General features: G+C 31.8%; 4 protein-coding genes across 7 annotated transcripts in view; all 4 read left to right on the plus strand.

Annotated features, from left to right (window-relative positions):
- LOC105776268 (putative disease resistance RPP13-like protein 1) overlaps positions 1-27,478 on the plus strand; it is a 44,345-nt gene that overhangs the window by 16,560 nt on the left and 307 nt on the right. The window lies entirely within an intron of this gene.
- The window catches only part of LOC128031959 (putative disease resistance RPP13-like protein 1), a 62,962-nt gene that overhangs the window by 4,849 nt on the left and 30,635 nt on the right, over positions 1-27,478 (plus strand). The window contains exons 2-3 of one of the 4 annotated variants that reach the window (XM_052622700.1): positions 233-437; positions 628-1,676. The gene's annotated coding sequence lies outside the window, so the exon portion shown is untranslated. Of the gene's footprint in view, positions 1-232; positions 438-627; positions 1,677-27,478 lie in introns of those variants that run through there. The other 3 variants (XM_052622697.1, XM_052622698.1, XM_052622699.1) reach the window with 3 other exon arrangements.
- LOC128034061 (putative disease resistance RPP13-like protein 1) lies at positions 22,171-27,471 on the plus strand. Its single transcript, XM_052622701.1, has 2 exons — positions 22,171-26,571; positions 27,083-27,471. The coding sequence occupies exon 1, from the start codon at positions 22,300-22,302 to the stop codon at positions 24,757-24,759; it is 2,460 nt and encodes an 819-aa protein (XP_052478661.1). The 5' UTR covers positions 22,171-22,299; the 3' UTR covers positions 24,760-26,571; positions 27,083-27,471.
- On the plus strand, positions 24,962-26,506 carry LOC128033996 (putative disease resistance protein At3g14460). Its single transcript, XM_052622511.1, has one exon. The coding sequence runs from the start codon at positions 24,962-24,964 to the stop codon at positions 26,504-26,506; it is 1,545 nt and encodes a 514-aa protein (XP_052478471.1).

The following is a 27,478-nucleotide window of genomic DNA, read 5'->3' on the forward strand; positions in this document are numbered from 1 at the left end:
TGAATGGAAGTGAGAATCAATATTATAGATGTTATTGTCCAGCCGGCAATGCCTTGCTGCTGTTTATATCCTAATATTAAAGGACTAGAAAGTTTACTTGGCACTGGTGAAGGAATTGCATTGCTCCTCTGATACTGGCCTACGCATGAATATCCTAATATATTGCTATTTGGACTTGTGAAAGTTGAGAGATTATGATGTAACTTTTTGTTCATATATTTTGTTCTTGCAGTTGTTCCTCCGTCAAATGTGACAAAACAGCCTTTCCAACCAAATGATGCAAAACTGATGAAGAACTAAAGATCATTGATGTTAGTTTAGCAGGAATTTGGCCGACAATCAGAGGATGTCACAGGTTTGTGATAATTGGAAATACTCCTCAATTTATTTGTTATTAAGAGGAATTTGGCTGAAATCCAATGCAGAGGATGTCTGAGGTATCTGAATTTATTTGTAACCTTTAGAATTTGCTAATTAGGAAAACTTAGATAAGCTCTCTTATTCCTAAATTATTTGCGTGTTCAAATATATAAATCGCTTTAATTGATAGGTGTTTCGTAACTTTCTTGGTTTCACATCATTTGATTAGTTATCAATTAATGAAAGCCATTTGACCAAAACATGCAGGACTCCTTGGGGAAATGCAGACCTTTTCTCCAGCGAAAGAGTTGAGCTGATTCAACTCCTAATTTCATAGGCTTTTGCTTGGATGAGCTTTACATGGGTACCCTCCCATTGTACCAAAAGCTTTTGTCTTTCCATACCATGCCTCTAATTCTGTATAGCTTGTGGATCTTCGGCATCAAAGTCTGTCTCTATTGTTGGGATTCCTCGAACTTTCTCTATTATGTTCTGTAATAATCACTTCTCGATGATAGCTAAAGTAGAGTTATGTATTTATTGTGATCATGTAGCCACACTTCTATATTATAGTGAAATTTTTGAGTGGACTGTCAAGTCCCGTGGTTTTTACCCTTTGATTTAAAGGGGTTTTTCCACGTAAAATTTTGGCGTGTCTGGTGTGATTGATGCTTTGTGATCATTCTTGGCTGCTTCTGTGTTTTTTTGGAGATTATTTTGAGCTATTTCTGCTATCGTAATTACCAAAAAAGAGTTGTAGTCATGCTTGTATCTCTTCAATTGTGGAGCAGAGCATTCTATGAAAATAAATAAAACATCATCAAATACGAGAAGCTGCAAATCAAACTTCACATCTGAGATTGAAGTCTCTTTGATTCACTGATCCATCTCCTACAATTATAAAATGAATCATTTTCTTAAATATAATTTAGTCATCCTATAACATCCGTTTAAAATAAAGTATGGGTAACTAACATACAGGATAACCAGCAGACTGCAATTTGATAGAAACAGCCGAATGAAACCATGGAAGAAGCGAAGAACTACTCCAGAAGCTTGTTTGAAAGTTAATGGGTTAGTAAAGGAGACTCTTTTTGCCATATCCAAACCATCTATTTTTCTAAACTACAACTACGTTTGAATACTTGAGGCCATCTAGTCTGCTATCCTAACTCGACCTCGTAGATTGTGCTGGTAATTTGTTAAAAACATGGAGGCTGCAGTCATCGAGCTCCAACTTTCATGTTATCCTCACTACCTTAAGATCATGCCTCAGAGAAGCCTAGAGAGGTAAAGGGGAAACACAACATCATACAAAGGCCAGTTATTCTAGTGATGAAACGATTAGTTTCCAAGAAATACTGTTAGCAGTCCGGTCTCAGGTTGGGCAGTAAGGGTCAGAAAAGGGTGATCACTCGATTCTAAAAACCAACATTCCCAAAGACCACTTTCATGGTTTCACCTTAATATTTCAAAATTCGAGCTGCAAGAAGATGGTTTGTCCTCAATTAAAGGCTAACTTGGAGGAGTTACACTAGCTTTCGAAGATTCGTTCATTTTCTCGAACCTCAGGTTGGCAGATTCCAATATAGGGAGAGAAACATGGCCGTCCAAGGGATGAAAACAAATGTACAGTTAATTCCCTATTCTTGCCATTTCATGGAACCATATTCAACCGGAAAATGTCTCCTTCGAGTCCTTTTGACTTGATTTGCTTCTTTCGCAAACCCAACACCATAAAGGAGAAAAAAAGATACTTGACTACTGAAAGAATATTGTACTTACGTCAAGCATAGTTCAAACTTCTCGACTCCAATTCTCAGAAATAGTATTACTTGAACCCATCACAGCATGCAGAGTGGTGAAAGGAAGAAGCTTCCCCGAGTACAAGCTCCTTACGATCCAGCTACATGATTACAATAAATATAGGATCCAATTTACAGAGATAGAAAATATAAAAAAATTGTTTAAAATTTTAAAATATATATTAAAATTGATATAGAGTTGTAAAAATTATAAAAAATAAAAATAAAAACTTGAATTGAACCGGTTAACCTAAAATCGACAAGGGTGCCAATCCAAGGAAAACCATCAGACCGGTTGACCTGAGAACCTGGTGGTTGAATCAATTTTCTATTTTTTTTAAATACTTTTAACAAACCAAACTTTCATTATCCAATTTTTAGCATATGACAGAATGAGATATTTTAACCAAAGTTTTTAGAACCAGACCAATGATCAAATCGGTCAAGCCACTAGTTTGTTAGTTCAATTGATTTGTTTACTTTGATTAAATAAAAATTTAAAAATAAAAATAATTAAAAAAATCAGTTCGATTCCCAGGCCAACCGGTCTCACTGCTTTCATCAGACCAATACCCTTATCGATTTCAGTCTAATCGATCCAACCAACTGATTCGATCCAATTCAAGTTTTTTATAATTTTTATAAGTTTATAACAATTTTAATACTTTTGAATTTTTTATATTTTTTATATTTATAAAATTTTAATACGTTTTTATACACTTTTAAAATATTTTAAATATTTTTTATTACTTTTATAATTTATTAGATTTTATTAGATTTCCTTTATCATTTTATAACTTTATATCAATTTTCATATATTTTTAATTTAGTAATTTTTAATATCTAATAATTTTTATAATTTTTTTCTGATTTTTAATCATTTTTATGAAAAAAATATTATATTAAACTAGAAGCCGCCACATGCCACCATTTGATTGATGCATCAATTTATTTTAACGGTCAATTTGATTAATTATAGAAATCATTAACGAGAGGCTTAATCGATTATTTAATTAAATGTAGGGGCTTAATTGGGTGTATGTTTAATACAGTGATGTCGAGTTCAGCTCGTCGGGACTCCATGCATCACGTCGTCAGGACGACGGGTTCTTCTTGTTAGGACATGGTGTGTCATGTCATCGAGGACATCAACTCTTCTTCATCACGACATCGACTTTGTTTCTTCCGAAATACGAAACACACTCCACGAAAGTTACATAAAGATTCCATGTTCCAACCTACACAAACCAACACGAAAGACTAGACCAATTCAAAATCTCCAATTTTGTGCTTGATTTCTATTGTATATAAAGTATTTACAAATAAAATATATTATTATAATTTTATGGTATTTATAATATATATACATTTATACAACAATAGTATAGACGTATAATATGTATACATTTAAGTTATGTCATTATATTCTTATGGGGATCTTGTTAACGAAGACCATTCAACAACCCTTACCTGTTATTCTCAAAAGTTTGAATATAAACTATTGAATGCAATAGTTGATGAATTTAAGCTTTCAAGAAGTTTTTGGACATGGAGGTTAAAGCTCCACTTGTTTCAAAGCAATTCTAGGCTTCTGGGTCTTTAATGGCAATTCTAATGTGTTAACCTTATAAACTACTTTTAAAAATAATGAATAATAATTTATATTAAGTTATGTTGTTGGTGTGTGGAGATAAAAATAAACTTACTAGAAATTAACAAAAGCTTTGAGGTGTGTATTAATGTCACTTTTTTTAAGTTTCTATTCTCTCCCACTTATGTTATGGTGAGAAAAAGAGTTACCGGCAAATGAACCTCTAGTATACAAGTAAGTCCAATGATTGTCTACACTTTGCACCGATGAAAACAACCTATTAAGTATTGAGCATTGAGCGGAGCATAGCAAGGATATCAATTTTTATAAAAATTTCTGCAGTAATTCTTTTTAGAATAATCTAGGAATATAAAAGATGGTGGGAGAATAGAGAGAAACTTAGTTTTTATGTTTTTGGGTATATCCTACAAATGAAATTTCTCTCCTATTTATAGGAGGTCTATGTCTCTTCATAGGGACATAATTACCCAAATTGATAGTCATATCTTTATCCATCAACCTAATTATTCAATATGTATTTACTTGAATAATTATGACCCTTTGTTATTAATTAAGTGGTATAATTTTTAGTGACAAGAGACATAATTAAGTGGTATAGTGATAACTCTTGCTTAATAACTATGCGACATTATTTTTGGATCACTTGTGCCTTTTCATTTGTAACTATTGAAACACTATATATTTTTTAAAAATTTTCCAACAACCTCCCCCCATTTTCAAAATATTCCAAATTTTGATAATCTTGGAAACCAATTGCATAAATAAATGTGTCTTACAATTGAATCTTCACTTAGTGAAAGCATGTTAAAGTTAATCAAAATTGCATGGTAGGCTATGCTTTGAACCAACTATTCATTTGATTAATTGAACATATCTCACACAATAATTTCAACACCATTCAATGCATAATTTTCAAGGACACTATTATAGCCATGTGTTTGTAGTCTTTTTTAATGAGTGTTGTTAGAGTCAAGCCATTGAGCTTTTAGAAGTGGTCACACTTCCACTCACATAGGTAGATCCCATCGAGACACTTCACGTAATTATAACACTCAAACAAATTTATGTTATGGGCCAATTAAGAGTATAATACTCATCCTCCCCTTTATCATTACAGGTACCTAGCACTTTTCATCTTGGTATGATATTATTATTTTTTTATAGTGCTAGCAATCACATACTGATGATGTTCTTGTATCTCATCTCAAATTTTCAACTTTCCAACTTAGCTATGTTAATTATCTATATCACACGGTGAAACTTTATATCTATTTGTCTTGAATATTCACAAGGCCAACATCTCCACCATGTTCAATTATCGATTCTTTCGCAAAAGAATGATATTAAGGATATCATTTCTATTATTGTCAAATTATAGTGGTCACTTTTTTTTTTCTTATCATGACACTTTCATATTTGACTATTTTACTTATTTATTGATATTCAAGAAATTAATTTCACAATTACCAAATATATGAAACCGAACATCATGTCTTTTTCACCAAGTAAGTTGTTGTAAAGAGGCCTCAAACCTCTTGGTGAAACTAGACAACATATTTACTATTTGTCATAGCTTCTTTTCAAAGTTAGTACATTTTTTCTCTCAACAGACTTTATATATACAATGGTGTAACATATATAGTCATATTAAAGGACCATCAATTGTCCAATCAAGTGATTATAAAATCACACATTTATCCACCCTTCACCATGGACATTATCAATTATTTCCTGACTATGATTGAAATCATGTCCAATAGTCAAATCAGTCAAGCCACCAGTTTGTTAGTTCGATTTCTCTGTTTACTTCGATTAAATAAAAAATTCAAAAATAAAAATAATAAAAAAATTGGTTCAATTGTCTAATTCCCAGGCCAGCTGGTCTCATGGCTTTCATCAAACCAATACCCTTATCGATTTCGGTCTAATCGATCCAACCAACTGATTCGATCCAGTTCAAGTTTTTATACTTTTTTCTAATTTTTATAAGTTTATATCAATTTTAATACTTTTTAATTTTTTATAATTTTTTATTTTTATAAAATTTTAATATGTTTTTATACACTTTTAAAATATTTTAAATATTTTTTATTACTTTTATTACTTTTATAATTTATTAGATTTTATTAGATTTCTTTTATCATTTCATAACTTTATATCAATTTTCATATATTTTTTAATTTAATATTTTTAATATCTAATTTTTTATAATTTTAATAATTTTTTATGAAAAATATTATATTAAACTAGAAGCCGCCACATGTCACCATTTGATTGATGCGTCAATTTATTTTAACGGTCAATTTGATTAATGACAGAAATCATTAACGAGAGGCTTAATCGATTATTTTAATTAAATGTAGGGGCTTAATTAGGTGCATGTTTAATACAGTGAAATCGAGTTCAGCTCGTTAGGGCACTATGCATCACGTCGTCGGGACGATAGGTTCTTCTCGTTAGGACATGGTGTGTCATGTTGTCAGGACATCAACTCTTCTTCATCACGACGTCGACTTTGTTTCTTCCGAAACACAATACGAAACACAATCAACGAAAGTTAAAGAAGGATTCCATGTTCCAACTTACATAAACCAACACAAAAGACTAGACTAGTTCAAAATCTCTAATTTTGAGATTGGTTTCTGTAGTATATAATATATATATTGTATTATATATTATATAAAGTATTTCCAAATAAAATATATTATTATAATTTTATGTTATTTATAATATATATACATTCATACAACAATAGTATAGACATATAATATTTATATATAATGTGGAAAGGAAAAAGAAATTAATATAAAGAAAGGAATGCTGTGAGAATGTGCCATTGATTTTAATAGAAATCACACCTTTTTTTTCAAATTTTAGTTTAAAATTTAAAATTAAAAAATGTTTCTTATCATGGAACATTATAATTACTTGGCTTCATTTCTTTGTGAATAGTTATATTACTTCATAAAGGGTCATTTAAGCAATTATTTATGTGTTAGATTGAAGACTTAAATGATTTTTTTCTATTAAGTGTTTTTGGAATCATTTTGATTTATTAGAATAATTTAATAACAATCACATTGTTTTAATCCAAGATAAAGATATTGTATATCGGACAATCATTTCTTGATTGTCCTGCATGACAGAGGAAAAATAAACTATTCTTAAGATAGTTCTTACGAAATGTCTTCTCTTTATAACTTTGTAATTTTTTTTGGATCCACCAATTTTTTTACAATTTGATCTTCCACAAAGATTAATAAGAACTAGATTCCTCGTATCCATTTCGAGATGCCATTAGCCCTTTTATTATCACTCAAAATACCACAACTTCGCCATAGACTTTGAATTTCTCAAAAGTTTCAATATAAACTATTGAATGCCATAGCTTTCAAGAAGTTTTTGGACATGGAGTTAAAAGCTCCACTTGTTTCAAAGCAATTCTAGGCTTTTGGGTGTTTAATGGCAATTCTAATCTGTTAACCTATAACATCCCAAACCCGGCCTAAACGTTATGGTCGAATCTGGTAATGTTACAGTAAAGGATTTTGAAAACAGTGCAAATTCATTAAAGCTTTGTAACCCATTTCCGTTTACACACCTTTTATTGAAAACATTATTTAATTAATTTATTTGCCAAATCATAATTTACAGCGAAAATCTTAAGAATCGTTATATTTGGAAATCCAGCTCGTATTTTCAAAAAAAAAAACTAGTTTTCATAAAATCGAGGTTGCAGTCAAAATCGCAATAAAAGATTAAAAATGCATCCAAAACCAAGTTAAAAATCAACAGTCTGGATAGTCCAATAATACAAAACTCCCAGAAATAGTCCTTAATTTAATTTAAACCAATATTTAGAGTCAGTTTACAAACTCGTGGTCACCGTGAGACTCCGTCGCACCGATCCGCCTAAGTCCTTTACAGATATAGATAAAGATACAGATACAGATACAGTTACAGAGACAAATATGCAGAACAGATATACAGAATCCTACCCCCATCCTCTACACACCAACTCCGACCATTCCATCACACCATGTGAGGTTAAAAACACCCACCTATCCCTACACACCACATTATGTCATTATGACACATGTAATAGCCCGATTTCGATCCTAATCGGACATAGTGGTTCCGGGACCACAAATCCGAGTTGGAAAAATATTTTAATATTATTTTGTGTGTTTATTATGTGTGAATTTATATCCATGAAATTTTTGCATTTTAATTTTGTTGTTTGAGTGCCGATTTAATAAAAAGGGCTAAATTGCGTAAGATGAAAAAGTTGATAGTTAAATATGTAAGGGCCAAATTGTTGTTTTCTTTAAAGGATAAGGTAATTATGATGCAATTATACCATTTAATTATGCATGGACACTTTTGGACATGAGTAAGTGGAAATGGAATAAAATGATAAAAGTTAAAATAGTAATTAATATATTATAATGTAAATAATATAAAACATAAAATAAACAAAGCCATGCATGTTCATCTTTGGGATAACCGAAAACAAGAAAAAGAAATAAGGTTTTAAAACTTTGAACATTCGGCCTTGGTGTTGCTCAATTAAGGTATGTTTCGGTTTCAGTTTTTGATAATTTTTACGTTTTTGAGATCATTGCTTTGTATTCTTTAAAGCCCATGCTTCAATTTTGTGAATTGGTGATGATTTTGAAATATGCCATTGATGAATTCATGAGTTTTGTGATGTTTGAAGGTGAAATATGAACTATATGTATTAAATTAACATAGTTTGTTTTTGAATCTTTGATGAAATTGAGTAATTAGGGCTAAATCGTAAAAATAAATTTTTGAGGGACTAAAATGCAAAATAAATGAAATGTGTGGACTTGTATAAAGCTATTGAATATTCGGCCCTAGCACAGTGTAAGGAAATTTTGTGTATTTTGTGTTTTATGCAATAGGGACTAAATTGTAAAAAAGTGTAAAATGTCAGGGGCAAAATGGTAATTCATCCATTTGTGTATTTTTGGATTAAATTGAATTAATTTATGAATAAAAGGGTTAAATTTGAATATGTATAGATCAAGAACTGAAGAAAACGAAATTAGATCGGGGAAAGTCGAAAGTAGTTGAGTAGTCGATCGTATCCGTCGATATCCGGAGTAGGTCGATAGGCATTTAAATTTTGTTAAATTCATTAGCATATAGTAGATATGTGATAAATTGAAATATTGACTATAGTAATAGTCTTGGCCGATTGTATATATTGAAATAGGTAAATTATTTGAATTCAATTTTAATTGATAATTAATGTCTGAAAGCTGTACGAACTCTAGAAATACATGAGATTTTTTATAAGTGTTTCTGTGTAAGACCACGTCTAGGACGTTGGCATCGACTTGTGTTTTCGTGTAAGAACCTGTCTAGGACAGTGGCATCGATCAGTGATTACATGTAAGACCACGTCTGGGACGTTGGCATTGTACGAGCTTCCAGACTATTCGCATATCCTTTTAAATTTCAAATAGTTCAACGGAAAATGTTAAACGAAGACGGATATGTAATGAATTATATATACCGGTATGTATTAGTTATGTGATTAAATGGAGATAAGGTAGGTAAATTATTTAGAATCATATATAATATATGGTTATGAGTAGTAATTTATCATGTTTATATATAAAAGTAATTTTGGGATAGTTGGTTACTATGTTGTTAAGGGTGAATGTTTTATAAGCATTCATACAAGAGAATACTCGGTTTACTAAATGATATATGTGGTTGAAGTGTGATTATGAAATGTATAGTATATTTATAAAATAAATGATGTGCCTTTATTCTTTACAGTTAAATATTATTCATGCTTACGACTTATTAAGTTTTGAATAGCTTACTGTGTGTGTATTTGTTTATCTTTCCTTTATAGATTTTGAAGTCGTTACGAGTTCAGGGATCGTCAGTAAAGCTTATCACACTATCGACTATTTACGGTATCTTATGAACTGGAATTTCTTTTGGGATTTTGGCATGTACAGACTAGCTTTAGGGTTTGCTTAATTCGAATGTGTATATATTAAAGCCATCACTACACCAAAACAGGCTTTTAGCGGCGGTTTTAGCGGCGTTTAGATAAAAAAACGCCGCTAAAAATCAAGCATTAGCGGCGCTTTTAATAAAACGCCACTAAAGATAGAGTATTAGCGGCGCTTTTTAAAAAACGCCACTAAAAATGAGCATTAGCGGCGTTTTCCATAAAGCGTCGCAAAAAACCTAAGTCCAACGACGTCATTTTCTGAGTTTTGAGGGCATTAGCGGCGTTTTTGAAGAAGCGCCGCTAATGCTAAGGGCTTTAGCGGCGTTTTTGAAGAAGCGCTGCTAATGCTCAGGGCTTTAGCGGCGTTTATGAGGAAGCGCCGCTAATGCTCAGATTTATCATATTAAATAATTTTTTGGGTTTTTTAAAAGTTTTTTGGGTACATTACTGAGTGTTTTTCATTTACATATTAAATAATTTTTTATATAATCGTAAAAAGATATTTATCACTATAGTTTAAGGTTTTTGGTTTAGGGTATATGTGGTTTAGAGTTTAAGGTATATTGGGGTTACTATTTTAAGGTTTTTGCATATTTTTGTTGGTGTGGTTTGGATCCTAGTGTTTCTTGATATTTTGTTGTTGGTGGTTAGAGATTTTTGTTGCTTGATAGAAATGTGTTTAACTCTGGATGTTTTCATCATTTCAGGCAAGAATGATTTATTTTGATTATGGTCTGATTATGGTTTTAGTCCCGATCTGTTATCATTTTATTTTAATTTAGTATAATTTGGTTTCTTTAATTTTATAATATTGACGTGAATTTAAAAAAATGGTAGATGTGTGAATTTATTATTCGTTAGGATTGATTGGAATTTTAGGTGTTCATGTGTAAAAGTTTCATAACTTGTTTGTTCTGTTGTTTCAGAAACTGAATATGACCCATGGTTTTGCTTGGCACTTTTACATTTTAAATTATCTCGTAACACCTTACTATTTTCTTCTTCCTATGGATACCATTACGACTTGCGTTGAATGTTTCTTTTAGGTATTCCGCCTCCAATTCGCCTTTACATTTGTTGATTGAATTTTTTAAGTTATTAGGTTTGGACATTGGTGCTAGGGAGAAGTAAGGAAATCCTAAAGTTGATGATGGATTCAAGGTTCCAAAAGAAAAAATCACCTGCATTGCGGCATCTGTTGATGTGGATGAGGAGTTTGAATCTTTCGGAGTTGAAGAAACTAGGAGTACTGTTACAACTAGGAGTTTGAATCTTTTGAAATATCTATATGATTAAGGAACTATACTAAATGCGGTCACAAAACTTATGGAGGACAGTTATAAGGGTTGGGGTTTAAGGGTTAGGGGTTAGGGGTTAGGGGTTTACGGTTTATGTTTTACGATTTAGGGGATAGGAGTTAGGGATTTATGGTTTATATTAATTAGTTTTTTTAAATTTATATATTAAACAATTTCTTATATAATTGTAAAATATATAATATTAATTTTAATATATTAAAATTGTGATTATAGTTTAAATTATTTAAGAACTTAATAGATAAATTTTATATATATTAACTGGTTTAGGATTTAAGGTTTACTTGAAATTTGTTAAATGATAAAAATTATACAATCAATTAATGCTTTTATATTTAAAAATATTTAATCTAAACCATTTGATATATTTAAATATTAGATTTAACAAAAAATTTGATAAATAAATAAATAAAGTAATGATTGATATGAATAGGTAACTATCTATTTTGGATAGGACCAAATTATAACAAATAAAATGAAATACAAAAACTAAAATCATTCCACATCGAACATTTAGCATAATAGTTATATTTTAGTTAAGAAGAAATATCTCTAATAAAATGGAGATTAAATCGAAAATAATAATATAAAATCGTGATTAACATTTCAATCTTTAATAGAAATCGTAATTAACATTGGATAATTCTAATTTAATAATTAATTGCGACCATTAAATCATTTGTTTTCTTATTAAAATATATGATATTTATTTTGAGAGTAATTGATTTTTTATAAAAATCCAATTTATAAAAATAGTAATAATAAATGTTTTAAAAAATCACTTAACTAAAAATTTTTAGTAGACAAAATAAATTTTTTTAGCAAAGTAAAACGGCGTCGTTTTGTTTAAAATTAAATATTTTTATAAAAACGCCGCAAAAGATAAACAATAGCGGCGTTTTTAATAAAAACGCCGCAAAGTTAATCAAAATCCCGCTCACCCAAAAAATGATTTTTTGTTACCCGCTCATTACCCCCCTCTTCTTCTCACCTCTGTCGTGTGCCCTAAATCACCAAATAATAGTTTGTTTTTCTTAGTTGAAATCCCCCAAATTTCCCATTTCCAACAATACCAGTCAATACACCTACACCAATCACACTTCTTTTTCCTTTTCATTTCACTGGACTGAAACCCTAGATGAGAAGAAATCCTAGATGAGAAGAAATCGGAGGAAGAGGAGTTGAAAGATAAAGAAATCGGAGGAGGGGGAGTAAGGAGGTTTTTGCGCTTTGTTTTCCCCTTTCTTTTACATTGCCTTACTAAGATGCCATTGGCTGTTCGCTGAAATAAAGAGATAAAAAAAGGTTGAAGAAGGTGAAGAATCTTTGTTTCAGTTTCTTTTTCTGTCTTTGCTTAACTAGAGTCAGTGTATAAAGCATCAGGGGGAAAAAGATAAATATCATAAGTCATTCTATGGGGGGTCTTCTGGTAAAATGTTTCATGGGCCTTCACAGTGATGTAAGCTATCTATTGCATCTCTTATCTCCTCCTTTTTCTGCTTTACTGTGCTCTTTATCCTTGTTTTTTCCCACACGAGTTCTAGTTTCGTGTTCTATCTCTTTGTGATGCAATGCTTCTTTTCTTGTACAGGTTTTTGAGAAATATGTGAAGAACTAGATTGCGATTGCTGCACCTTTTCGGGGTAAATGGTCTTTATAACTTGAGTATCATGTAAGATGATAGTTTCAGATCATTTGTTGCCCAAAAGGAAGCTGCAAAATAATACAACAATACCTGAATTAAACAAATTCTATTTTAAAGGTCACATAAGACGTATTATAATATTTTCTTCGAATCATACGATGTTGAATTTTTTCCATTGCAATTCTTGATCTACTAAAATCTGAAAATTGGTCAAAATATTGGGTTTATAAGGGAAATTACTGTACAGACTATAGAGTAATGAATCCTAGGTTGAGCTTTTTTTCTTTTTTTAACAAAAATTACAAAATATATATTTGTTCAAGCACCCCAGGCATTTCCAAGTGAGGATTATCTCTGATATGTTTCATTAGAAGCTATCTTAAGATTAGTCACGAGAAGTCTAAGACAATGTAGTTCTATCAAACAATGGCATGCAGTTCCCTTGATGTTCATCTGTTTCCTTATATATGTTCCAAGGTGATTTCTTATAAGCAGGTTTTGAAATATATAAGTTTCTCCAATTAATAGTACACTGGAACTCTCAGTTGAATCACTTCAAAAGAACTTCATATGCTCAATAGCTGGTTTTATTGAGTCAAGTTGCTTATTGAGTTGCTATTGAAATGATTCAACAGGTGCACCTGGATATATTGCTTCTACCTTCCTAAATGGAGTGTCATTTGTTGAAGGGTGGGAACAGAACTTTTTCATTTCAAAGTGGAGCATGCATCAATTAGTATGTGATTATGTTCTAATTACTTTTTTCATTTTCAGTATTTCTACTTAGATGCCAACGAGGGCATGGATAGTCTGTTGACATGCCCATTAATTTATGAATGTTTTATTTAATATTTTTATCGTTATTATTATGTAAATTATGAGTAAATATTTGATGCCACAAATTTTGTCATGTTTTTGTGATGCAATATGGTTTGAGTTCCATTTTATGAAAGACATGAAAAACAAAATATTAGATACTGTTAATTTGAGTTCTATTTTACATTGGCCTTTTTAAGAACTTGGGAAACATCAATGACCTTTCTTCTAAGGACCATCCAGGATATTATGTGATAAGCAGCATCGAATGTTGTTAATTGATATGTTTAAGTGCTGCAAATTTAAGTGTTTAAATGTTGTAAATTGAAGTGTTTAAGTGCTGCAAATTGCAGTGTTTAAGTGCTGCAAATTGAAGTGCTTAGTTGCTGGAAATTGAGATGTTTTATCGCCGTAATTGAGGTGTATAAATGTTTTTAATTGATATGTTTAAGTGCTGCAAATTTAAGTGTTTAAATGTTGTAAATTGACGTGTTAAAGTGCTGCAAATTGAAGTGTTTAAGTGCTGCAAATTGAAGTGCTTAGTTGCTGCAAATTGAGATGTTTTATCGCTGTAATTGAGGTGTATAAATGTTGTTAATTGATATGTTTAAGTGCTGCAAATTTAAGTGTTTAAATGCTGTAAATTGACGTGTTTAAGTGCTGCAAATTGAAGTGTTTTAAGTGCTGCAAATTGAAGTGTTTAGTTGCTGGAAATTGAGATGTTTTATCGCCGTAATTGAGGTGTATAAATGTTGTTAACTGATATGTTTAAGTGTTGCAAATTTAAGTGTTTAAATGCTGTAAATTGAAGTGTTTAAGTGCTGCAAATTGAAGTGTTTAAGTGCTGCAAATTGAAGTGCTTAGTTGCTGGAAATTGAGATGTTTTATCGCTGTAATTGAGGTGTATAAATGTTGTTAATTGATATGTTTAAGTGCTGCAAATTTAAGTGTTTAAATGTTGTAAATTGAAGTGTTTAAGTGCTGCAAATTGAAGTGTTTAAGTGCTGCAAATTGAAGTGCTTAGTTGCTGGAAATTGAGATGTTTTATCGCCGTAATTGAGGTGTATAAATGTTGTTAATTGATATGTTTAAGTGCTGCAAATTTAAGTGTTTAAATGCTGTAAATTGAAGTGTTTAAGTGCTGCAAATTGAAGTGCTTAGTTGCTGGAAATTGAGATGTTTTATCGCTGTAATTGAGGTGTATAAATGTTGTTAATTGATATGTTTAAGTGCTGCAAATTTAAGTGTTTAAATGCTGTAAATTGAAGTGTTTAATTGCTGCAAATTGCAGACTTTAAGTGCTGCAAATTGAAGTGCTTAGTTGCTGGAAATTGAGATGTTTTATCGCTGTAATTGAGGTGTATAAATGTTGTTAATTGATATGTTTAAGTGCTGCAAATTTAAGTGTTTAAATGCTGTAAATTGACGTGTTTAAGTGCTGCAAATTGAAGTGTTTTAAGTGCAGCAAATTGAAGTGTTTAGTTGCTGGAAATTGAGATGTTTTATCGCCGTAATTGAGGTGTATAAATGTTGTTAACTGATATGTTTAAGTGTTGCAAATTTAAGTGTTTAAATGCTGTAAATTGAAGTGTTTAAGTGCTGCAAATTTAAGTGTTTAAGTGCTGCAAATTGAAGTATTTAGTTGCTGGAAATTGAGATGTTTTATCGCTGTAATTGAGGTGTGTAAATGTTGTTAATTAATATGTTTAAGTGCTGCAAATTTAAGTGTTTAAATGCTGTAAATTGAAGTGTTTAAGTGCTGCAAATTGAAGTGTTTAGTTGCTGAAAATTGAGATGTTTTATCGCTGTAATTGATGTGTATAAATGTTGTTAATTGATATGTTAAGGTGCTGCAAATTGAAGTGTTTAAATTTAACTTGTTTTAGTTTATGTGCTATGTGATGATTGTGTTTTAAAATTTAACTTGTTTTAGTTCCTTACATTCTTATAGGATTCACACTCAAGGAGCAAGAAACATCTTAGCAACTCATTGGGATCGAGCAGTCAAAATTCAAATCAAGTGACACACAAGAGCTAGATTTGGAGCTTAAACTGTCACTGTAATCAGTAATTTTTTTGCTACTTTAAATGCATGCTCATGGAACTACATTTTATGCTTTCCTAGAATTGTAAGTTCAAATAAGTTGATATGAACTAGTTTCAATTTTTTTTAAAAAAATTTCAAAGGAATGTTATGTAATCAAAGGTAATTTGACTTGCTGCATGAGATATAGTGAAAAACATTTATCTCTTGTTCATGAATTTTCATTTTAATACGTCTTCAAATTAAATTATACATTTTTTAATTGGTGGAATCTCACATTTGCTGTTGCTGCAATCTCTAACCTAAGAATGGAACAGTTCTAAAGGATTTGCTTAAGCAAGTAAAGGGATTGGCATTTTTATAATAATTTAGGATAGGAATGGAGCAAATCCAAAGAATAAAGTGGCGTTTTTATAATATTTTTTTTAATTTTTCGTGACCTTTAGTGGCGTTTTTGGGAAAAGCACCACTAAAGGTTTTGGTCTTTAGCGGCGTTTGTGGGAGAAGCGCCGCTAAAGGTCTTGGTCTTTAGCAGCGTTTGTGGGAAAAGCGCCGCTAAAGGTCCTGGTCTTTAGCGGCGTTTGCGGGAGAAGCGTCGCTAAAGGTCCTGGTCTTTAGCGGCGTTTTCGGGAGAAGCGCCGCTAAAGGTCTTGGTTTTTAGCGGCGTTTGCGGGAGAAGCGCCGCTAAAGGTCTTGGTCTTTAGCGGCGTTTGTGGGAAAAGCGCCGCTAAAGGTCCTAATCTTTAGCGGCGTTTTTTCCGGCGCTTATCAAAGCGCCGCTAAAAGCCTGTTTTGGTGTAGTGCATGCGAATTTGATGGTGACACATGATAGCCTCTTACCATGTTATGTGACAAATAAAAATAACAAACAAAACATATTTTAAAATATATAAATTAATAAAAAAATTTATTTGTTTCAGTCAAGAAAAACTTAGAAAAATAGCAAATTTGTCCATATTCGTTCTAGATGTATTTTTCAAGAATTTACATATTTTTATTTTTATTTAATAAAATATCGATTTTAAAGTTATTAATGTTTTGAAAAACATATAATATATAAATTTATAAAAATATTGAAATATATAAAATCACTAAAAAATATATCCATTTCGAAATGCCATTGACTCTTTTATTATCACTCAAAATACCACAATTTCGCCATATAATTTGAAAATTCTACCAAGTTCATGTCATTATATTCTTATGGGAATCTTGTTAACGAAGATCTCAAAAGTTTCAATATAAACTATTGAATTCAATAGCTTTCAAGAAGTTTTTGGACATGGAGTTAAAAGCTTCACTTGTTTCAAAGCAATTCTAGGCTTCTCGGTCTTTAATGGCAATTCTAATGTGTTAATCTTATAAACTACTTTTTCTAAAAATAATGAATAATAATTTATATTAGGTTATATTGTTGGTGCGTAGGGATAAAAATAAACTTACGATAAATTAACAAAAGTTTCAAGGTGTGTATCAATGCCACTTTCTTTAAGGTTCTATTCTCACCCACCTATGTTATGGTGAGAAAAAGAGTCACTGTCAAATGAACCTCGAGGATTGGTTGTCTACGCTTTGCACAGGCGAAAACAATCCATTAAGCATTGAGCAGAGCATAGCAATAATATCAATATCTATAAAAATTTATACAGTAATTCTTTATAGAATAATCTAGGAATATACAAGAGATGGTGGGAGAATAGAAAGAAACTTAGTTTCTATGTTCTTAGGTATATCCTACAAATGTAATTCATCTCCTATTTATAGGAGGTTTCATGTCTCTTCATAGGGACACAACTACCCAAATAGATAGTCATATATTTATCCATAAACGTAATTATTCAATATGTATTTACTTAAATAATTATGACCCTTTCTTATTAATCAAATTAATTTGAGTGGACTCTCAAGTCCGTGCTTTTTACCCTTTGATTTAAAGGGGTTTTGCACGTAAAAAATTTGTTTCTCTTGATGCTTTGTTATTTGTGTTTTTTTCAGAGAATATTTAGAGGTATTTGTGCTGTTGTAATAACCGAGAAAGAGTTGCAGTTATGCTTGCATCTCTTTGGTTGTGGAGCAGAGCATTCTATGAAAATAAATAATGAGTAAAACATCATCAAAATATCAAATACGAGAAGCTGCACGGTTTCACCATAATATTTCAAAATTCGAGCTGGAAGAAGATGGTACGTCCTCAATTAAAGGCTAACTTGGAGGGCTTTCGATGATTTATATTCATTTTCACGAAACTCAGGTTGGCAGATTCCGTCATAGAGAGAGAAACATGGCCGTCCAAGGTATGAAACAAATGTGCAATTAATTCCCTATTCTTGCCATTCCATGGAACCATACACCACAGGAAAATATCTCCGACTCCTTTGACTTGATTTGCTTCTTTCGCAAACCCAACACCATAAAGGAGAAATGCTGCGACATTTACAACTCAAATATTCACTTCTGATTCAAAATAAAGATGCTTGAACTACTACTGAAAGAGGATTGTACTTACGTCAAGCATAGTTCAAATTTCTTGACTCCAATTCCCGGAAATAGTACAACTTGAACCCAGATTTCTTACAATCACAGCATGCAGAGTGGTGAAAGGAAGAAGCTTCCCTCCTTACGATCCAGCTACTTGGCTGCAATAAATATAGGATTCAATTCACAAGTATAAAACAGAAAATTAAAACAATGGGATAATTGAATAGCTACAAAATTGTTAAAAATTAAACCAGATTTCTTAACAAATAATAATTTTGTTGTTAAAAATTATTAAAATTAATAGAGTTATAAAAATTATAAAAAAAACCATAAAAACTTGAATTGAACCGGTTATCCTTAAATTGGTAATGATATCAGTCCAAGGAGAGCCATTGGACCGGTTGACCTGGAACTCGGTGGTTGAATAGACTTTTTTGTTTTTGTTTTAATATTTTTATCAAACCAACATTTATTTATCCAACTATTGGCACACATATTTTAACCAAGGTTTTCAAAATCAGAACCAATAGTGAAACCGATCAAACTACTAGTTTGTTAATTCGACTGATTTGTCTAGTTCAATTAAACAAAAACATTCAAAAAATTATTAAAAAAATCGATTTAATTATCCAATTCCCAGGCCAACTAGTCAAATGGCTTTCATCGAACCAATACCTTTGCCAATTTCAATCTAATCAGTCCAACCAACTGGTTCGATCTAGTTCAAATTTTTATGATTTTTTTATAATTTTTATAAGGTTATATCAATTTTTTTATATGAATTTCAATACATTTTTATAAAATTTTACAATATTTAAATAATTTATTAGAATTTTCTTATAAAATTTATAATTTTTTATAATTTTTATAACTTTATATCAATTTTCAGAATTTTTATAATTTTTGATATTTTTATCATTTTTTGAAAAAAATATTATATTAAATTAGAAGTCACCACGTGTCACCATTTGTTTGGTGCGCCAATTTATTTTAAAGGTAAATTTGATCAATGACAAAAATCTTTAATGGAGGGGCTTAATTGAGCTTAATTGGGTGCATATTTAACATTGTGACGTCACGTTTAGCTAGTTGGGACGCCATGCATTGCATCGTCGAGTCGATGAATTCTTCTCGTTAGAGTGTGGTGTGTCGTATCGTTGGGACATCGGTTCTTTCTCGTCATGATGTTGACTCTTTTTTTTTTTTCGAAATGTGAGATGCACTCTACGAAGATTAAAGAGGATTCCATGTTCCAACCTACACAAACCAACACGAAAGATTAGACCTGTTCAAAATCTCCAATTTTTTGCTTCGTTTTTGTCGCATATAATATATATATTTTTTATATTTTATATTATATAAAATATTTTCAAATAAAACATATTATTATAATTTTATGTTATTTATAATATACATATAGGCACATACATACAACAAGGTATAGACATATAATATGTATATATAATGTGAAAAGAAAAAGGAGATTAATAAAAGAAAGAAATGTTGTGAAAATGTGCCATTGATTTTAATAGAAGTCACCTTTTTATCTCAAATTTTAGTTCAAAATTTGAAGTTAAAAAATATGTCTCAGCATGAAACATTATAATTATTTAGCTTTTTTTAATACTTGAAAAAGGGTTACTTAAGCACAGGGCAAATACAGAGGACTCGAAAGAGTTCTGATTACTTAAAATGAAAAAAAATCATTTATACTTTTTTTTATTTTTTAAAATTTTAAATTAATAAAAGTAAAATTTAATTACATTTTTATTATTATAGAATTTATAATTTAATTTCAACCCCATAAAAAAAATTCTATCTTCGCTCCTGCTTGAACACTTATTCGTGAGCTATAAATTGGAGACTTAAATGTATCTTTTCTTATAAAAGTTTTGAGAAATTTTTTTTATTGAGTGTTGTCCGGATTCATTCCGATTTGTTAAAACATTTCAACACAGTTACATTGTTCTAATTCGAAATAAAGGCATTGTGTACTAGAAATAATATTTCTTAATTATCTTGCATAATAAAGATGAAATAAAATATTCTTAAGATAATTTCTAGGTATAACGTCCTACTTTTATAATTATATATATATATATATATATATATTTGGATCCACCAACTTTTATCATCCCCAAAGATTAATAAGAACGGATTTCCTCATACACATTTCGAAATACCATTGGGTCTCTTATTATCACACAAAATACTACAACTTCACCATATAATTTGAAAATTCTACCAAGCTCATGCCATTGTATTCTCATGGGAATATTGTTAAGGAAGACCACCCGTTTTTCTCAAATATTTCAATCTAAACTATTGAATGCAACACTTGATGAACTTACGCTTCCAAGAAGTTGTTGGACATGGAGTTAAAACCTCCACTTGTTTCAAAGCAATTCTAATGTGTTAACCTTATAAATTACTTTTTAAAAAATAGTGATTAGTAATTTATACTAGATTAAACTCCATTAAAGTCCTTAAATTATTATTAAGTTTAAGTTTGGTTACTCAATTTTATAAAGTTACAATATAGTTATTAAACTATTCGAAATTTTTCATTTAAGTTATTGGATTGTTAAAGGCACTGCTGTATAACCTTTTTCGTTTGCACCACCAGCACCATTCTGCAAACCAAAATCTGAACTTTCTTCTTCAATCTCCGACACTATTAGATCGATTGAATCTAAGATATGTTCTTCTATTTATAGATAGATACTATTTCATCGTATTGCTTGTCAAATCGTTTCTTGAAGTTCGTTAACAATCCAGTGATTTTTTGAAATTATGAACCAAACAACCAACATCTATATACAATAAATCACACAAAATATGGTTTCACCAAAAGATTACCTTAACTGAAGATAATAAACAAGTCATCTTAATGAAAGGTGTCCACTATTATGTTTATTAATAAAAAATAATCACATTATTAATAAAAGTCACATGAAAAAAAAAGTTGTCCACTATAATAAACAAGTCATCTTAAAGATGACCTTTTATTATTAATTTCACTAGGAGCCAAGCCAACTAAATTATTGTACTCTTCATTTCTTTATCCCACAAAATGTAGACCCCTTTTTACTATTATTATTAGCTGTCAAAAGTTAGTTTCCAATTTTCCTGATGGGGAAGTTCCATTGTTGGCCGACCGTCTGAATTTTTTTTTTTAAGTTGAATATTTTAATTAGAGTTAAAATGTAATTTTATTATTTTAATAATTTATATTATTTAAAAATTAAATTAAATTGATCATTTTAAGAGTTAAATTATAAATTTACCATATATTAATATAAAATTATAAAATTTAGAAGGTCACATATCTATAATGTTAATGAGTAAATTAAAAATTTTGGAGTTGAAACATATTGGTGCCCAAAATAATGACACACAAAATAATTATGTGACTATCAATGTATTACAATCATGAATCATCTAACTATCTTTTTCAAAATAAATTATCTATTTATTTACTGTGTTAATTTTCTTTTAAAGTTACAAATATAATTACAGATATAATTACAATTATAGCTATAGATAAGGCTTATATCTCAAAAAGGTTATTTTCCTTTGATCCAATTTACAAGTCCTTTTCTCATTATACAAGTACCTCACTCTCAAGTTGTTTCTCACTTCTAAATATTTTAGTGTTTTTTTATTATCAAAGATTTTAGAATTTTGAATTTTATCTCAATTATTTCAAATGTTTTAATTATTAAAGTTTATAAAATTATTTAAACATGACTTCATTTAAAGTTTTTAAAATGTATTTTTGAATTTTTATGAAAATAATTAAAATAATAAGGTAAAACCTTTGTGACAAAAGCTAAATTTCAATAATTTTATGGGGAGTGATAGAGTATAAAGAAAGCTATTTGATAGTGAATTTTTGAGATGGGATCATTAGTGTCTGGTTTAGAGTCATAATTGTATTGTATTTATACTAACATAATTTTTGACACTTTAATTATTAGGTGTGAAGTAAATAATTATCTTACTTTGTCTTTTGCGGGTGGAAATGACGACGAAAAGGCCTGGCTTTTTCTGCACAAATTATTGTGCAGTCAGATTCTCCCAGTCAAGGACAAAAGCAAGATAGCACTTGCGTTTTCCAGTACCTACAATCAAATCCCAAACTTCATTCACTTCCATCTACCTTTGCTCAACACTCTTTTCTCAACCTTTCTCTACTCTTATTTCTTGCCACAACGCAACCATGCCTTTTCTTCAAGCCTTGTCCGCTATTGGAGAAGTTTTTGTCTCCAAGCTCATTGACTTTTTCCTTGACAAGCTCGCCTCATCCGACCTCCTGCAATTCGCTACTGAAAAACAGGTTCGTGAGGAGATCCAGAAGTTGGAGAATGAACTGAAGCAGATCCGTAGGGTGCTTGATGATGCTGAAGAGAGACAGCTGAAAGAGCAGCTGGTGAAAGACTGGTTGATCGACCTCCAAAACTTGGCATTCGACGTGGAGGATGTTCTGGACGAGTTTGCAACCGAAATTGGCAGTCGCGATCTGATGATGGAACGTCGAGGCAGCTCATGTAAAAGACCCACACTCTATATTCCTTCTTCATTCAATGATGTTCTGTTTAACAGAGATATAATGTCCAAGATAAGAGATCTTACAGCCAAATTGAAAGATTTGGAACCTCAGAGAAACAAGTTAGAGTTAAGAATGACTGCTTGCGAAAGACCCACAAGACTAGAACCAAGACTGCAGCCTACTTCTTTGGAGATTGAAAATCATGTGTATGGCAGAGACAAAGGCAGACAGACAATTCTTGACTTGCTCTTGAAGAGTGATGACGAAAGAAATTTTGTGATTCCCATCGTTGGGATGGCTGGGATTGGTAAGACAACCCTTGCCCAGCTTGTTTACCATGATGCTTCCGTTCAACATCATTTTCGCCTCAAAGCATGGGCTTGTGTTTCTGATTATTTTGATGTTTTGAGAATAACGAAAGAAATCTTGCAAGCAATCACTTCCATGTCATGCAATGATAATGATCTGAATATAGTTCAAGAAAAGTTACAGAAGGAGTTGTCCGGGAAAAAATTCTTAATTGTTTTAGATGATGTCTGGAATGAGAATTATCATGACTGGACTATCTTACAATCTCCTTTCAAAACGAGGACTCAAGGAAGCAAAATTATTGTGACAACAAGAAACCACGGTGTTTCATCAACAATGGGTGCCTTGCATGCTCATTCTCTAGAGCTTTTGTCAGCTGATGATTGTTTGTCTGTATTTGCTCAACATGCATTGGGAGCAAGGGACTTTGAAGGACATCCAAGCCTAAAGGAAGTTGCTGAGAAGATAGTGAGAAAATGCAACGGTTTGCCTTTAGCTGCAAAAACCCTCGGTGGCTTATTGCGCACTAATGTAGACCTTCATGCTTGGGAAGATATATTAGAGAGCGAGATACGGAAGCTATCTAAAGATCAGTCAAGTATAATCCCAGCTCTACAGCTAAGCTACCATCATCTTCCTCTACATTTGAAGCGATGCTTTATGTATTGTGCCATTATTCCCAAGGACTATGAGTTTGAGAAGGAAGAAATAATCTTGTTATGGAGGGCACAAGGGTTTCTACAAGAAGCACGAGATAAACAGTGCATCCATGATTTGGGTCACAAGTATTTCAACGATCTAGTGTCAAGGTCCCTTTTGCAAGTGTGCGTCAATAGTAATTCTCGATTTGTTATGCATGATCTCATTAATGATTTGGCTCAATCAGTTGCCGGAGAAGTATGCTTTAAAATAGAGGATAGTCAACGAATTTCAAAGCATGCTCGCCATTTATCTTACATTGCTGAGACGTTTGATGGCATCAAAAAATTTGAAGGCATTTATGAAGCGCAACATTTACGAACCTTTCTTCCATTAAGGTTTTCTTCGGTCTTTCGAACTGATAACTATCTAACCAATCATGTCCTAACGAATTTGTTGCCAAACTTGCGATGCTTAAGGGCACTTTCTTTGGAAGGGTACCAAATCATCATGTTGCCAGATTTTGTGGGAGATTTGAAACTCTTAAGGTACCTAAACTTTTCTCAGAATAGTGTTATTAAATGCTTGCCGGAATCAGTTAGTAACCTCTACAATTTAGAAACCTTTTTATTAAAGGGGTGTTATAACCTTGAGAAGTTACCGTCAGAGATGGAAAAGTTGATCAATCTATGCTATCTTGATATCACTGGTGCAGATAAATTAGAAAGCATGGCAACCAATTTTAGCATGCTGACTAATCTTCAAAAACTTTCCAGTCTTGTTTTGGGTAAAGAGAAGGGACATAAAATAGGGGAGCTAATGAATTTGTCAAATCTCAGGGGTGAACTTTGTATTTCAGGATTACAGAATATAACTGAGCCTCGAGATGCATGGATGGTTAGATTATCTGATAAGTCGAGAATTGGGAATTTAATATTGCAGTGGAGCAAAGAATTTGAGAATAGAAGAGAAGAAGTCGAGAAAAAGGTGTTGGGTGGACTTCAACCTTCTAAGAAGCTCATGGAGCTCAGCATTAAGTTCTATTGTGGTGAAATGTTGGCAAATTGGGTGGGAGATTCGTCCTTCAATTGTTTACAATCTTTATGCCTTGATGATTGTATAAATTTATTGTCATTGCCATCAATTGGGAAATTGCCATTGTTGAAAAAAGGTACGTATTAAAGGATTGCGCAGTGTAAGGACTGTGGGAGTTGAGTTCTTTGGAGAGAATACGACCAACACATTTTCTTCATTGGAGATTTTAGAGTTTGTGGACATGCTTAATTGGGAGAAGTGGAACTTCTGTGAAGTTGATGAGGAAGCTAGGAAATTCCCTAAACTTCGTGAAATCTTTATTGATAATTGTCCCTTATAGTTAGGGAGTATGCCGGAAGACCTTCCTTCTTTGAAGAAACTTGCAATTCGTAGTTGCCGGAAGTTGATAATTTCTGTTCAAAACTTTCCCTTGCTTTCAGAATTAGAAATTCATGGTTGCCACGAGGTAATTTATAAAGGTTTTGTAGATTATAGCTCTATAAAAATAATCTCGTTTGTAGGGATTTCCAAGTTTAGTTGGGCAGCAGAATGCTTGAGGTTAAGATCAACAAAAGTGGAATCGTTTGAGATTGGTGATTGTGAGGAGTTGTGCTCTTCTCGAGAGAACAATTGGGGATTGCTAACTCAGTCCATGTCCCCCCAGTATTTGAGAATTGAAAAATGTCCGCAACTTGTATCCATAGCAACAGAAGAGGAAAGAGAAGAATTGATGCAATTGAAGATTCCTTCTAGCATTGTAACAATGACAATAAGGAATTGTGAAAGGCTAGAAAGACTATCGACAACCTTGTACTCCCTCACATTACTTATGAAACTACTGCTTAACGGTTGCCCAAAATTGGTTTCTGTTGTAAGGAGCAATTTGCCTTCGAATCTGAAAGTGTTATGGATTAGTTTTTGTAAAAATTTGCAATGTGTGTTGTTGGATGAAGGAGAGGCTGTTGACTCCAACAATGCATGTGTTCTTCAGAAGTTGAATATTGTCAGTTGTGAATCGCTAAAGAGAATAAATAGAAGTGTGTTGCCCTCCACACTGAAAACACTTCAAATACACCAGTGTCCAAAGCTAGAGTCCATATCCCAAGAAATTCAAGATAACTCTTCTCTTGAATCTATTGAAATCTATAGATGTGACATGCTTAAGGGTTTACCTCAAGGATTGAACAAGCTCAAGCATTTCACGAGCTTATACATAAGTAATTGTTCAAATTTGATTTCCTTAGCCGAGAGTGGTTTGCCCACCACAAACCTTGAAGTGCTCCGCTTCAGCTCTTGTAGAAGTCTCCAAGCTTTGCCTGGGAATATGCACAGTCTCAACGCTCTCAAAGGATTAGCAATATGGAATTGTCCAAATGTGGAATCCATTCTGGAAGGGGGGATTCCTACCAATCTCACATCGCTTTCAATTGGTGGACCCAAAATCTGGAAGGCAATACTTGAGAGGGATTTGCATGCACTCACTTGTCTTAAATCTCTCTCCATATCAAATGGGTGTCCAAATGCAGTGTCATTTCCTCAAGATGAGAAAGGAGTCACACTGCCCTCCTCTCTCACCAGTCTCTTCATCTCAGATTTCCCAAAACTGGAGAATCTATCCTCCAATGGCTTTCGCAACCTCACTTCTCTCCAGTGCTTGATTATCGAAAATTGCCCAAACCTGAAGACTCTTCCGGGAAACAATATGCTTTCTCTCCAGTGCTTGACTATCGAAAATTGCCCAAACCTCAAGTCTCTTCCAGGAAACAATATGCTTTCTTCGCTTTTCGAGCTAGAAATCAGGGGGTGTCCAATGATGGAAGAACGGTGCAAAAGGGGTAAAGGACCTGAGTGGTCTAAAATTACCCACATACCTCGTGTTGCTGTTCGGGAATAATAGTCTGTTGATGGTTCAGACACAAGTTCTTAAGAGAAACAATAATTTAAGAATCAAATTTGCAGGTATGTCAATTTGGGATCTTTAGAGAAACAATAGAATAATCTTATTTATTATCTTTTTTTTTACAATTATTGTCCTATTTTATAACTAGAAAAACAAAATATATTGTCCTGTGGCTGGGTCAGGAATATTATTATTTTAAAATAGAACAATGAATTTTTGTAATGGTTACTGCATAGCTAAGTCAAGTGAAGCACTAAAAAAACAACAAAATTTTGTTTTACCCTATCATTTATTATTCATTCCAAGGTTCTAACCATTAATTCCTGCTATTGGAAATTAAAGGACTAAAAAGTTTATGAATGGAAGTGAGAATCAATATTATAGATGTTACTGTCCAGCCGGCAATGCCTTGCTGCTGTTTATATCCTAATATTAAAGGACTAAAAAGTTTACTTGGCACTGATGAAGGAATTGCATTGCTCCTATGATATATCGCTATTTGGACATGTGAAAGTTGAGAGATTATGATGCAACTTTTTTAACACGCCTTCATATATTTTGTTCTTGCAGTTGTTCCTCCGTCAAATGTAACAAAACAGCCTTTCCAACCAAATGATGCAAAACTGATGAAGAACTAAAGAACATTGATGTTAGTTTAGCAGGAATTTGGCCGACAATCAGAGGATGTCACAGGTTTATGATAATTGGAAATACTACTGAATTTATTTGTTATTAAGAGGAATTTGGCTGAAATCCAATGAACAGGATGTCTGAGGTATCTGAATTTATTTGTAACCTTTAGAATTTGCTAATTAGGAAAACTTAGATAAACTCTCTTCTTCCTAAATTATTTGCATGTTCAAATATATATATCACTTTAATTGATAGGCGTTTCATAACCTTCTTGGGTTTCACATCATTTGATTAGTTATCAATTAATGAAAGCCCTTTGACCAAAACAAGCAG

The sequence above is a fragment of the Gossypium raimondii genome, chromosome 10 (genome assembly GCF_025698545.1).
Source record: "Gossypium raimondii isolate GPD5lz chromosome 10, ASM2569854v1, whole genome shotgun sequence".
In the NCBI taxonomy this organism is placed as follows: Eukaryota; Viridiplantae; Streptophyta; class Magnoliopsida; order Malvales; family Malvaceae; genus Gossypium; species Gossypium raimondii.